General features: G+C 48.8%; 7 protein-coding genes across 7 annotated transcripts; all 7 read right to left on the bottom strand.

Annotated features, from left to right (window-relative positions):
* Positions 1-1532: 1532 nt before the first annotated feature.
* LOC132903608 (histone H3) lies at positions 1533-2176 on the bottom strand. Its single transcript, XM_060952282.1, has one exon. The coding sequence runs from the start codon at positions 2161-2163 to the stop codon at positions 1753-1755; it is 411 nt and encodes a 136-aa protein (XP_060808265.1). The 5' UTR covers positions 2164-2176; the 3' UTR covers positions 1533-1752.
* A 356-nt stretch (positions 2177-2532) lies between these two features.
* LOC132903609 (histone H2B) lies at positions 2533-3315 on the bottom strand. The gene has a single exon (XM_060952283.1). The coding sequence runs from the start codon at positions 3254-3256 to the stop codon at positions 2882-2884; it is 375 nt and encodes a 124-aa protein (XP_060808266.1). The 5' UTR covers positions 3257-3315; the 3' UTR covers positions 2533-2881.
* Positions 3316-3906: 591 nt separating this feature from the next.
* Positions 3907-4545, bottom strand: LOC132903665 (histone H2A). Its single transcript, XM_060952451.1, has one exon. It carries the CDS (start codon positions 4473-4475, stop codon positions 4101-4103), a length of 375 nt encoding a protein of 124 aa, XP_060808434.1. The 5' UTR covers positions 4476-4545; the 3' UTR covers positions 3907-4100.
* Positions 4546-4798: 253 nt separating this feature from the next.
* LOC132903654 (histone H1B-like) lies at positions 4799-6028 on the bottom strand. The gene has a single exon (XM_060952414.1). The coding sequence runs from the start codon at positions 5965-5967 to the stop codon at positions 5215-5217; it is 753 nt and encodes a 250-aa protein (XP_060808397.1). The 5' UTR covers positions 5968-6028; the 3' UTR covers positions 4799-5214.
* Positions 6029-10111: 4083 nt separating this feature from the next.
* Positions 10112-10720, bottom strand: LOC132903626 (histone H2B). The gene has a single exon (XM_060952318.1). The coding sequence runs from the start codon at positions 10659-10661 to the stop codon at positions 10287-10289; it is 375 nt and encodes a 124-aa protein (XP_060808301.1). The 5' UTR covers positions 10662-10720; the 3' UTR covers positions 10112-10286.
* Positions 10721-11307: 587 nt separating this feature from the next.
* On the bottom strand, positions 11308-11946 carry LOC132903627 (histone H2A). Its single transcript, XM_060952319.1, has one exon. The coding sequence runs from the start codon at positions 11874-11876 to the stop codon at positions 11502-11504; it is 375 nt and encodes a 124-aa protein (XP_060808302.1). The 5' UTR covers positions 11877-11946; the 3' UTR covers positions 11308-11501.
* Positions 11947-12199: 253 nt separating this feature from the next.
* On the bottom strand, positions 12200-13429 carry LOC132903623 (histone H1B-like). The gene has a single exon (XM_060952315.1). The coding sequence runs from the start codon at positions 13366-13368 to the stop codon at positions 12616-12618; it is 753 nt and encodes a 250-aa protein (XP_060808298.1). The 5' UTR covers positions 13369-13429; the 3' UTR covers positions 12200-12615.
* Positions 13430-13899: the final 470 nt, after the last annotated feature.

The raw sequence follows: 13899 nt of genomic DNA, 5'->3' as shown, positions 1-13899 counted from the left end.
GATACGCTTGACGCCGCCTCTGCGAGCCAAACGACGGATGGCCGGTTTGGTGATACCCTGGATGTTATCACGGAGCACCTTCCTGTGGCGTTTAGCTCCTCCCTTTCCAAGACCTTTGCCTCCTTTACCGCGACCGGTCATCTTGTTGTAGATTGATTCGATGAGATTGTTAAACACAAAGACGCGCACGCGCAAACACGACTTGTCGACGAATGGTAAATTTTCAGGTCGTGTAGTCTTCCCAAACTCCTTTGTGTAGGAGTTGGAGCGAACGGTCAGGGTTTTTGACCCTCTTCGTTGGCTTCTTCGCTGCCTACGGCTGTAGGCAGGTCGATGGAGCGGCCGTGGCGGCCTGGATCCTCTTCTTCTTCTGTCTTCTGGGAGTTCCCATCGGCGGCGGCGTCATCACTGGGCGACGACGTCTGCCGCAAGGCAGCGAGGTGAGGGCTTCACGCGACGGTCCGGAGGGCGGGCATGGAGTGGCGCGATGCCGCGCAGGTGTCCGTGTGCTGATGCGTCCGCCCTCTCGAACATCTTCGTGGCCAGCCTGGCCACAAAGTCGTCAAGGCCCTCCCATTTCAGGTCCCTGAGGATCGTCGAGTTCCTCACGTACCGCGGGGCGCCGACGACTGCTCTGAGACTGAGGTTCTCTTGCGCTCTGAGTCTTCTTCTGTTGGTCTCAGAGCAGTAGGCGTACCACGCCGGGGCCGCGTACGTGAGGCGGGATCTAATGTATGTTCGGTAGACCCCGAGCTTCGTCCTCAGGGGGAGGCTGGAGGAGAGGACTCCATGGAGCTTCCCTCTCGCTGCCTTGGTGTTCGCGACGACGTCTCCCACGTGCTTCTTAAACGTGAGACGCCGGTCAATGGTAACTCCCAGGTATTTGACGTGTGGCCGCCACGGCACCGGTTCGCCGAGCAGTCGCAGTGGAGGCGGGTGGGGTCTTGTCCCCGTCATGATTGCTTGGGTCTTGCCGACGTTCACCGAGAGCCTCCATTTGGAGAGCCAGCCCGGCAGAGCCTCAAGTGTGGGCTGCAGCCTCTTGGCGGCGTACAGCGGGCGCATGGACGACGCGTAGTACGCCGCATCGTCAGCGTACAGCGCTAGCTCCACCTGGCCGACGGCAGGTAAATTTTCAGGTTTGATTTTCTACTTTTATATACACTAGCAACGCGAAGGAGGGGGTAGGGGTGGGGAGGCGAGGGGGGCCCCTCAACGGCCAACCAATAGAAGAACGAGCGCGCGTTAATAAAAAAAAAAAAAAAAAAAATATTAATAATAATATACGAGAATATTAAATAAAAAGAAAAACAAAAAAAAAAAAAAAATAATAATAAATAAATACGTACACGCACATTATTATTATTCCATACTAGCTTTCATTCGCAGTCGCAACAGTAGGTTAGGTATTATAAAGATTTTGTATGTTTTTTTTTTTTTTTTTTTTTTTTTTTTACATACATAACAATATGTTGCTGCGTGTATGTGGTGGTAAGGAAGTAGTTACATGATAATAATATATGTGTTCATTAATTACGCAGGTAGGTGGTGGTGGTGGTGGGAACTAACTCATCGTACCAAGAAACATGTATCAGTTTGAATCGTGTGTGGCCCTGAAAAGGGCCGTTTGTAAATGCGAGCGGCGACGTTCCAGTTCTAGTGTCACGTTGCGATCATGATCATGTAATGGTCATGAACATGACGAGATCGGACACACAACAACGGGAATCACCACCAGACTCCTCTACACGCTTAAGCGCGTTCTCCTCTGATCCTGCGCGCCAACTGGATGTCCTTGGGCATGATGGTGACGCGTTTCGCGTGAATGGCGCACAGGTTGGTGTCCTCGAAGAGGCCCACCAGATACGCCTCGCTCGCTTCCTGGAGAGCCATCACTGCCGAACTCTGGAATCTGAGATCGGTCTTGAAGTCCTGAGCGATTTCACGTACGAGACGCTGGAACGGCAACTTGCGGATCAGAAGCTCGGTACTCTTCTGGTAACGACGGATCTCACGGAGTGCAACTGTTCCGGGCCTGTAGCGATGCGGCTTCTTGACACCGCCGGTTGCGGGCGCGCTCTTACGAGCCGCCTTAGTGGCGAGCTGTTTACGCGGAGCTTTACCTCCGGTCGATTTACGGGCCGTCTGCTTAGTACGAGCCATCCTTGTTGTTCGTAGAAAGTATCAACGGAAGAACGATTACAAAACACACCAAGTACGTACACACGACCGCACGCGGGTACCGACCGAACTGAAGTGATCCGAATTAACAGATTCTAGCGCGTTTTATACGAACACGTAGCATCGACTGGTAGTATACTACCGAATGGTAATATGGTGAACGCCCCCCCCCCCCCCCCCCCCTCTCCTGTCTCCCTCTCTCTCTGTCGTGCGCGTGTAGTATTTTACGAAATATGTAGTATTATTTAGAATAATAATATTTTCCTTTGCGGGGTAGACACAGCGAACAATTGTAATATTTGCGTATATATATATTTTTTTTGTGTATAACAACAAACATTTGTTGTTCGATCATGATATCATGCGTGTTTTTTACTTTTATTATTATTACTCCGAATTATAAGTCTGAGGTTGGTACGACGTATTAAGTCGAGAAGAAACATTCAGTGAATTATGACAAATGTTATGGCCCTGAAAAGGGCCTTTTGGATGTAGGTATATTATACACGCGTGTGCGTGCGCGCGTGCGTGCGTATATGCTGTGCTGCCATTCTGCATCCATTCAAATATTTCGCCCGTCCGATCCCATCCACTACCTGACCCAACCGTGAAGGGGTAGGTGATGTGTAGGAGCAAACAAAACAAAACACTTCGACGGACACACGTTAGCAAACACACACACACACTATATATAAATCATCTACTTGGAGCTGGTGTACTTGGTGACCGCCTTGGTGCCTTCACTGACGGCGTGCTTGGCGAGCTCACCGGGCAGGAGAAGCCTCACGGAAGTCTGCACCTCCCTCGATGTGATCGTTGACCTCTTGTTGTAGTGGGCCAGGCGGGAAGCCTCGGCGGCGATTCGCTCGAAGATGTCGTTCACGAACGAGTTCATGATGGACATCGCCTTGCTGGATATACCGGTGTCCGGGTGCACCTGCTTCAGCACTTTGTAAATGTAGATGGCGTAGCTCTCCTTCCTCTTGTGCTTCTTCTTCTTTTTGTCAGTCTTGGAGATGTTCTTCTGGGCTTTGCCAGATTTCTTGGCGGCCTTGCCACTGGTCTTGGGCGGCATTTTTCTTTGTTATAAAATGCGTGCGTAACGTCACTAGCGCGAGATCTAGAAACCGAGATGTCTCGTGTGGTGCCCGAATTTTTGATAAATTTTTAATATATGTCCGTCGTCTGCAGTCAAACAGTGTAATGGTCACAGCGTATATCGGCCAATAGGAAAGTCGGCGTAGTCGCGTCGGGCACGCCTCGAATCATTCCCCTCCCCCCTCTCCCTTCCCCTCCCCTCCGCCAATAGTGCAAAGAAAGTGAGATAAAGATAGGTAAAAAAAAAAAAAGGAGGTAGGTAAAAAAAAAAAAAAAAAAAAAAAAAAAAAAAGTAGGTAGGTAGGTAGGTAGGTAGGTAGGTGATACCTAGTTTAGGTTATCCCTTGTTACGTTAGGTTAGGTTAGGTTTGCATAATATGTAATAGGTAGGTAGCGAACTAGGTAGAGGTAGATAAGACTTGACAAAGTATTTTTGACAGGCAGACTCGTGTAAAGCCCGTTTATTTATTCTTGCTGAGCCAGCAACTGAGTAAGTAAGTGAATCGTACGTTGTGTTTTAGAATGATTAGCTTTGTTGACTTTGGTTTATCAAAAGTGAAACTGTTTTTAACGCATAAGAATCATATTGTGGCCCTGAAAAGGGCCTTTTTGTCTTTTCATTCCGAGTTAGCAAGTCGACGCACCCGGCGACCACGTAAGAGTCCATCCATCCATCCATCCATCCATCCATATCGGGCCTCGGATTGTTGTTGAGCAAGTACGTATATGTGTGTGTGTGTGTGCGTGTGCACATACAATACAAAATACATACAATAAAAACAACAACAAAATAGAGGAACGAACGAACGAAAGTGGACAACTTACGCCTTCTTCTCGGTCTTCTTGGGCAAAAGCACCGCCTGGATGTTGGGCAGTACACCGCCCTGAGCGATGGTCACACCGGAGAGCAGTTTGTTCAATTCTTCGTCATTGCGGATGGCCAATTGAAGATGTCTAGGTATGATCCTGGTCTTCTTGTTGTCTCTGGCGGCGTTGCCGGCCAACTCGAGCACTTCGGCGGCCAGGTATTCCATCACGGCGGCGAGGTAAACAGGAGCGCCGGCACCGACGCGTTCGGCGTAGTTGCCCTTGCGTAGCAGCCTGTGAATACGGCCCACGGGAAACTGGAGACCGGCACGATTGGAACGCGACTTTGCCTTCCCCTTCACTTTTCCACCTTTACCGCGTCCAGACATTTTTCGAAGATTGAATTGGTACAGTTAGTAAACAAACAAACAAACGTTGTTGTGACAACGGACGACGACGTTAAAATGAGCGTACGCGGACGGGGTATGCTTTTATTATATACACCCGTGCGTTGATCTTTATCGTACAATGAACGAAGTTACCAACATCGAGTGGTGGGGATGTGAACGAACGAACTAACGGACAATGTCTACCTATTTTTATTTATTTACTTTTTTTTCTTTCCCTACTCACTATTACGTTACGTTATATTATACATATCATCATGAGCTAGCTAGCTAGCTAGCTAGCTAGCTAATAACGCAGTCAGGTAATGAAATATATATCTGAATGTTCATGCGTTTGTATATTTTTATTTATTTATTTATTTTTTTTATTTAACACTCTCTCTCTTCTTCTTCATCAATACTTACGTAAGAAGCGATACTTACACTCGTCTCACAAGGTAGGTCGACGACACACAGACATGTGTTATTATTGTTGTTGTACAAAGAAACATACACATTGAACCATATGTTAGCCCTGAAAAGGGCTTTTTGTTAGGCGCGAAAGGGCACCATGCACACAACGGTGCACGCTTTTTCCCACCCACCCCGACCTCTTCTTCTTCGACGACGTCCGTCTTCGTGGTAGTTGTTGTCGTTGTTTCTGCAAGCAACTAGCAGTAAACAAACGGCGGAGAGATAAAGAGAGCGGCGGTATATACCAGGTACATACACAGGTAGGGATTTACTTCTTTGACGCGGCCGCTTTCTTTGCTGCGGGCTTCTTGGGTGTTGTGGCGGCCTTCTTCGGCTTGGGCGCTTTCGGTTTCTTCGTAGGGGGTTTGGCAGTTTTCTTCGCCTTCGGCGCGGCAGCGGCCTTGGCCCTCGCGGGCGCGGCCGCCGCGGCCTTCTTGGCCGCCGCGGGCTTCTTCTTGGCCGCGGCCGCAGCCTTCTTGTCCTTAGCGGTGGCGGCGGACGAGGCCGCCTTGCCGCCGGCCGCCTTCGACGGCGACGAAGACGCACCGCCGGCGGAGGCGGCCTTCTTCGCCTTGGAGGAGGACGCGGACGCGGCGGATCCCTTCTTCGATTTGGCGCCGGCCGCGGACGCGGACCTCTTGGTGCCCGCCGCACCGCCGGCCGGTTTCTTGGACGATGACGATTTGGATTCCAATTTGAACGATCCCGACGCACCTTTGCCCTTGGTCTGGATCAGTGCTCCGGATTCGACGGCGCTCTTCAAATATTTCCTTATGAACGGTGCCAATTTCTCGGCGTCGACTTTGTATTGGGCCGCTATGTATTTCTTAATGGCCTGCAGGGACGATCCGCTCCTCTCCTTCAACTCCTTGATGGCGCTGTTGACCATCTCCGATGTCTTCGGGTGGGTCGGTTTGGCTTTCGCCTTCTTGACACCGCCCGCCGCGGCAGACGCCTTAGGCTGCTTCTTCGCCGGCGTAGCCGGTGCCGGTGCCTCGGAAGCTACAGCTGTGTCTGCCATATTATTGTTAATATTTATTTATTTCACTTAATACACACACGCGCAAACAACAAACAAACACGGGAATTGTTAAATGAACAGTGTTAAAGTCGACGGGCGCGTGCGAACATTTCGTTCGCATCGAGTAATACCGTAACGAGAACCGGTGTGCCGCGAAACGTTTTCTCATACGAGAGCTTCCAACTTTTCACTAACTAAGTTCGGAAAATATTAATTTTCCATAATAATAATGCGCTCGGAAGGCACATTGAACACGTATAATGTATATTATTGAGTTTATCCACGTGCACATGTGATTTTAATCACACCGATGAATAGTGATCCCGAGTTATAGACGTTTATTTTCACAGTAATATATCGGACCAGAGCTCGGGTCATGTTCAAAAGTTGTTTTTCATTATAAAACCTAATAATGTACGCAATTAGTGTCCCCAGGTAAAAAGCTAAGATATCATTGTTCACCCTTGTTAATATATAATATGTATAAATATTATATTTGACAATTTTGAAGCTTGTCAAGTCCACGTTGGTAAAACACGCAAAGTGCGAGCTCTCGGAGAGCGAGCGTCTAGTCTCTTTCTCGATGTAAAAGCATGTAATTATTATTATATTTGTGTAATTATTATATGATAATAAATAATAGTCGGGCAGTCGGGCGAGAGAAAAGAATGCGGGGATGCGGAGTGTTTTTTTTTCTTCTTTTTGTTGTTGTAACGAGTAGGTACCTACCTAGTGCATTATGTGCGTCGTAGTATCGTCTACATACTACCTACTAATTGATGTGCGGTGTGTGCAGTGGCAGTGGCAGTTGCAATATTTTTATTAGGTCAGTCAGTCAGTCAGTCAGTCAGTCAGTGTATAGAGTGTCGTCGGCGGCGGGAGATGGATGGATGGATGGATCCAGATTACTGAGGAGACAATATCATAATATTAAGTAACGTGAGGAGGTGGCCAGTGTCGGGTGTGAAGTCAAATTTAACAAAGTTTTTACGTCTTGGAAGTGACTGGACAGATTGCAAATCATTTGAACTGTTTGTGTGTAGCGAAAATTGTGTTTGTTTTGTTGAAAAAAGATAAAGTGTGTGTGCTGCATGCATAATGAACGGTCGACACGATAAGTGACATCAGAAACGGTTTTAACAACAACAAATTCAACGATACTTTTGCGGCCCTGAAAAGGGCCTTTTTGTTTAATTGTTTGTTTCGTTTGTTTACTCGCTTGCAGAGATCGAGCGAGCGAGAAACACGAGACACGCACACGGCACACCTTAACCGCCGAAACCGTACAACGTACGTCCCTGGCGCTTCAGAGCGTAGACCACGTCCATGGCGGTGACGGTCTTCCTCTTGGCGTGCTCGGTGTAAGTGACAGCGTCGCGGATGACGTTCTCGAGGAACACCTTGAGAACACCGCGGGTCTCTTCGTATATCAGACCGGAGATACGCTTGACGCCGCCTCTGCGAGCCAAACGACGGATGGCCGGTTTGGTGATACCCTGGATGTTATCACGGAGCACCTTCCTGTGGCGTTTAGCTCCTCCCTTTCCAAGACCTTTGCCTCCTTTACCGCGACCGGTCATCTTGTTGTAGATTGATTCGATGAGATTGTTAAACACAAAGACGCGCACGCGCAAACACGACTTGTCGACGAATGGTAAATTTTCAGGTCGTGTAGTCTTCCCAAACTCCTTTGTGTAGGAGTTGGAGCGAACGGTCAGGGTTTTTGACCCTCTTCGTTGGCTTCTTCGCTGCCTACGGCTGTAGGCAGGTCGATGGAGCGGCCGTGGCGGCCTGGATCCTCTTCTTCTTCTGTCTTCTGGGAGTTCCCATCGGCGGCGGCGTCATCACTGGGCGACGACGTCTGCCGCAAGGCAGCGAGGTGAGGGCTTCACGCGACGGTCCGGAGGGCGGGCATGGAGTGGCGCGATGCCGCGCAGGTGTCCGTGTGCTGATGCGTCCGCCCTCTCGAACATCTTCGTGGCCAGCCTGGCCACAAAGTCGTCAAGGCCCTCCCATTTCAGGTCCCTGAGGATCGTCGAGTTCCTCACGTACCGCGGGGCGCCGACGACTGCTCTGAGACTGAGGTTCTCTTGCGCTCTGAGTCTTCTTCTGTTGGTCTCAGAGCAGTAGGCGTACCACGCCGGGGCCGCGTACGTGAGGCGGGATCTAATGTATGTTCGGTAGACCCCGAGCTTCGTCCTCAGGGGGAGGCTGGAGGAGAGGACTCCATGGAGCTTCCCTCTCGCTGCCTTGGTGTTCGCGACGACGTCTCCCACGTGCTTCTTAAACGTGAGACGCCGGTCAATGGTAACTCCCAGGTATTTGACGTGTGGCCGCCACGGCACCGGTTCGCCGAGCAGTCGCAGTGGAGGCGGGTGGGGTCTTGTCCCCGTCATGATTGCTTGGGTCTTGCCGACGTTCACCGAGAGCCTCCATTTGGAGAGCCAGCCCGGCAGAGCCTCAAGTGTGGGCTGCAGCCTCTTGGCGGCGTACAGCGGGCGCATGGACGACGCGTAGTACGCCGCATCGTCAGCGTACAGCGCTAGCTCCACCTGGCCGACGGCAGGTAAATTTTCAGGTTTGATTTTCTACTTTTATATACACTAGCAACGCGAAGGAGGGGGTAGGGGTGGGGAGGCGAGGGGGGCCCCTCAACGGCCAACCAATAGAAGAACGAGCGCGCGTTAATAAAAAAAAAAAAAAAAAAAATATTAATAATAATATACGAGAATATTAAATAAAAAGAAAAACAAAAAAAAAAAAAAAATAATAATAAATAAATACGTACACGCACATTATTATTATTCCATACTAGCTTTCATTCGCAGTCGCAACAGTAGGTTAGGTATTATAAAGATTTTGTATGTTTTTTTTTTTTTTTTTTTTTTTTTTTTACATACATAACAATATGTTGCTGCGTGTATGTGGTGGTAAGGAAGTAGTTACATGATAATAATATATGTGTTCATTAATTACGCAGGTAGGTGGTGGTGGTGGTGGGAACTAACTCATCGTACCAAGAAACATGTATCAGTTTGAATCGTGTGTGGCCCTGAAAAGGGCCGTTTGTAAATGCGAGCGGCGACGTTCCAGTTCTAGTGTCACGTTGCGATCATGATCATGTAATGGTCATGAACATGACGAGATCGGACACACAACAACGGGAATCACCACCAGACTCCTCTACACGCTTAAGCGCGTTCTCCTCTGATCCTGCGCGCCAACTGGATGTCCTTGGGCATGATGGTGACGCGTTTCGCGTGAATGGCGCACAGGTTGGTGTCCTCGAAGAGGCCCACCAGATACGCCTCGCTCGCTTCCTGGAGAGCCATCACTGCCGAACTCTGGAATCTGAGATCGGTCTTGAAGTCCTGAGCGATTTCACGTACGAGACGCTGGAACGGCAACTTGCGGATCAGAAGCTCGGTACTCTTCTGGTAACGACGGATCTCACGGAGTGCAACTGTTCCGGGCCTGTAGCGATGCGGCTTCTTGACACCGCCGGTTGCGGGCGCGCTCTTACGAGCCGCCTTAGTGGCGAGCTGTTTACGCGGAGCTTTACCTCCGGTCGATTTACGGGCCGTCTGCTTAGTACGAGCCATCCTTGTTGTTCGTAGAAAGTATCAACGGAAGAACGATTACAAAACACACCAAGTACGTACACACGACCGCACGCGGGTACCGACCGAACTGAAGTGATCCGAATTAACAGATTCTAGCGCGTTTTATACGAACACGTAGCATCGACTGGTAGTATACTACCGAATGGTAATATGGTGAACGCCCCCCCCCCCCCCCCCCCCTCTCCTGTCTCCCTCTCTCTCTGTCGTGCGCGTGTAGTATTTTACGAAATATGTAGTATTATTTAGAATAATAATATTTTCCTTTGCGGGGTAGACACAGCGAACAATTGTAATATTTGCGTATATATATATTTTTTTTGTGTATAACAACAAACATTTGTTGTTCGATCATGATATCATGCGTGTTTTTTACTTTTATTATTATTACTCCGAATTATAAGTCTGAGGTTGGTACGACGTATTAAGTCGAGAAGAAACATTCAGTGAATTATGACAAATGTTATGGCCCTGAAAAGGGCCTTTTGGATGTAGGTATATATACACGCGTGTGCGTGCGCGCGTGCGTGCGTATATGCTGTGCTGCCATTCTGCATCCATTCAAATATTTCGCCCGTCCGATCCCATCCACTACCTGACCCAACCGTGAAGGGGTAGGTGATGTGTAGGAGCAAACAAAACAAAACACTTCGACGGACACACGTTAGCAAACACACACACACACTATATATAAATCATCTACTTGGAGCTGGTGTACTTGGTGACCGCCTTGGTGCCTTCACTGACGGCGTGCTTGGCGAGCTCACCGGGCAGGAGAAGCCTCACGGAAGTCTGCACCTCCCTCGATGTGATCGTTGACCTCTTGTTGTAGTGGGCCAGGCGGGAAGCCTCGGCGGCGATTCGCTCGAAGATGTCGTTCACGAACGAGTTCATGATGGACATCGCCTTGCTGGATATACCGGTGTCCGGGTGCACCTGCTTCAGCACTTTGTAAATGTAGATGGCGTAGCTCTCCTTCCTCTTGTGCTTCTTCTTCTTTTTGTCAGTCTTGGAGATGTTCTTCTGGGCTTTGCCAGATTTCTTGGCGGCCTTGCCACTGGTCTTGGGCGGCATTTTTCTTTGTTATAAAATGCGTGCGTAACGTCACTAGCGCGAGATCTAGAAACCGAGATGTCTCGTGTGGTGCCCGAATTTTTGATAAATTTTTAATATATGTCCGTCGTCTGCAGTCAAACAGTGTAATGGTCACAGCGTATATCGGCCAATAGGAAAGTCGGCGTAGTCGCGTCGGGCACGCCTCGAATCATTCCCCTCCCCCCTCTCCCTTCCCCTCCCCTCCGCCAATAGTGCAAAGAAAGTGAGATAAAGATAGGTAAAAAAAAAAAAAGGAGGTAGGTAAAAAAAAAAAAAAAAAAAAAAAAAAAAATAGTAGGTAAGTAGGTAGGTAGGTAGGTGATACCTAGTTTAGGTTATCCCTTGTTACGTTAGGTTAGGTTAGGTTTGCATAATATGTAATAGGTAGGTAGCGAACTAGGTAGAGGTAGATAAGACTTGACAAAGTATTTTTGACAGGCAGACTCGTGTAAAGCCCGTTTATTTATTCTTGCTGAGCCAGCAACTGAGTAAGTAAGTGAATCGTACGTTGTGTTTTAGAATGATTAGCTTTGTTGACTTTGGTTTATCAAAAGTGAAACTGTTTTTAACGCATAAGAATCATATTGTGGCCCTGAAAAGGGCCTTTTTGTCTTTTCATTCCGAGTTAGCAAGTCGACGCACCCGGCGACCACGTAAGAGTCCATCCATCCATCCATCCATCCATCCATATCGGGCCTCGGATTGTTGTTGAGCAAGTACGTATATGTGTGTGTGTGTGTGCGTGTGCACATACAATACAAAATACATACAATAAAAACAACAACAAAATAGAGGAACGAACGAACGAAAGTGGACAACTTACGCCTTCTTCTCGGTCTTCTTGGGCAAAAGCACCGCCTGGATGTTGGGCAGTACACCGCCCTGAGCGATGGTCACACCGGAGAGCAGTTTGTTCAATTCTTCGTCATTGCGGATGGCCAATTGAAGATGTCTAGGTATGATCCTGGTCTTCTTGTTGTCTCTGGCGGCGTTGCCGGCCAACTCGAGCACTTCGGCGGCCAGGTATTCCATCACGGCGGCGAGGTAAACAGGAGCGCCGGCACCGACGCGTTCGGCGTAGTTGCCCTTGCGTAGCAGCCTGTGAATACGGCCCACGGGAAACTGGAGACCGGCACGATTGGAACGCGACTTTGCCTTCCCCTTCACTTTTCCACCTTTACCGCGTCCAGACATTTTTCGAAGATTGAATTGGTACAGTTAGTAAACAAACAAACAAACGTTGTTGTGACAACGGACGACGACGTTAAAATGAGCGTACGCGGACGGGGTATGCTTTTATTATATACACCCGTGCGTTGATCTTTATCGTACAATGAACGAAGTTACCAACATCGAGTGGTGGGGATGTGAACGAACGAACTAACGGACAATGTCTACCTATTTTTATTTATTTACTTTTTTTTCTTTCCCTACTCACTATTACGTTACGTTATATTATACATATCATCATGAGCTAGCTAGCTAGCTAGCTAGCTAGCTAATAACGCAGTCAGGTAATGAAATATATATCTGAATGTTCATGCGTTTGTATATTTTTATTTATTTATTTATTTTTTTTATTTAACACTCTCTCTCTTCTTCTTCATCAATACTTACGTAAGAAGCGATACTTACACTCGTCTCACAAGGTAGGTCGACGACACACAGACATGTGTTATTATTGTTGTTGTACAAAGAAACATACACATTGAACCATATGTTAGCCCTGAAAAGGGCTTTTTGTTAGGCGCGAAAGGGCACCATGCACACAACGGTGCACGCTTTTTCCCACCCACCCCGACCTCTTCTTCTTCGACGACGTCCGTCTTCGTGGTAGTTGTTGTCGTTGTTTCTGCAAGCAACTAGCAGTAAACAAACGGCGGAGAGATAAAGAGAGCGGCGGTATATACCAGGTACATACACAGGTAGGGATTTACTTCTTTGACGCGGCCGCTTTCTTTGCTGCGGGCTTCTTGGGTGTTGTGGCGGCCTTCTTCGGCTTGGGCGCTTTCGGTTTCTTCGTAGGGGGTTTGGCAGTTTTCTTCGCCTTCGGCGCGGCAGCGGCCTTGGCCCTCGCGGGCGCGGCCGCCGCGGCCTTCTTGGCCGCCGCGGGCTTCTTCTTGGCCGCGGCCGCAGCCTTCTTGTCCTTAGCGGTGGCGGCGGACGAGGCCGCCTTGCCGCCGGCCGCCTTCGACGGCGACGAAGACGCACCGCCGGCGGAGGCGGCCTTCTTCGCCTTGGAGGAGGACGCGGACGCGGCGGATCCCTTCTTCGATTTGGCGCCGGCCGCGGACGCGGACCTCTTGGTGCCCGCCGCACCGCCGGCCGGTTTCTTGGACGATGACGATTTGGATTCCAATTTGAACGATCCCGACGCACCTTTGCCCTTGGTCTGGATCAGTGCTCCGGATTCGACGGCGCTCTTCAAATATTTCCTTATGAACGGTGCCAATTTCTCGGCGTCGACTTTGTATTGGGCCGCTATGTATTTCTTAATGGCCTGCAGGGACGATCCGCTCCTCTCCTTCAACTCCTTGATGGCGCTGTTGACCATCTCCGATGTCTTCGGGTGGGTCGGTTTGGCTTTCGCCTTCTTGACACCGCCCGCCGCGGCAGACGCCTTAGGCTGCTTCTTCGCCGGCGTAGCCGGTGCCGGTGCCTCGGAAGCTACAGCTGTGTCTGCCATATTATTGTTAATATTTATTTATTTCACTTAATACACACACGCGCAAACAACAAACAAACACGGGAATTGTTAAATGAACAGTGTTAAAGTCGACGGGCGCGTGCGAACATTTCGTTCGCATCGAGTAATACCGTAACGAGAACCGGTGTGCCGCGAAACGTTTTCTCATACGAGAGCTTCCAACTTTTCACTAACTAAGTTCGGAAAATATTAATTTTCCATAATAATAATGCGCTCGGAAGGCACATTGAACACGTATAATGTATATTATTGAGTTTATCCACGTGCACATGTGATTTTAATCACACCGATGAATAGTGATCCCGAGTTATAGACGTTTATTTTCACAGTAATATATCGGACCAGAGCTCGGGTCATGTTCAAAAGTTGTTTTTCATTATAAAACCTAATAATGTACGCAATTAGTGTCCCCAGGTAAAAAGCTAAGATATCATTGTTCACCCTTGTTAATATATAATATGTATAAATATTATATTTGACAATTTTGAAGCTTGTCAAGTCCACGTTGGT

Source organism: Amyelois transitella, chromosome 28 (genome assembly GCF_032362555.1).
Source record: "Amyelois transitella isolate CPQ chromosome 28, ilAmyTran1.1, whole genome shotgun sequence".
In the NCBI taxonomy this organism is placed as follows: Eukaryota; Metazoa; Arthropoda; class Insecta; order Lepidoptera; family Pyralidae; genus Amyelois; species Amyelois transitella.
The sequence above is the reverse complement of the archived record's forward strand: the minus strand, read 5'-3'. Positions and strand labels throughout refer to the sequence as shown.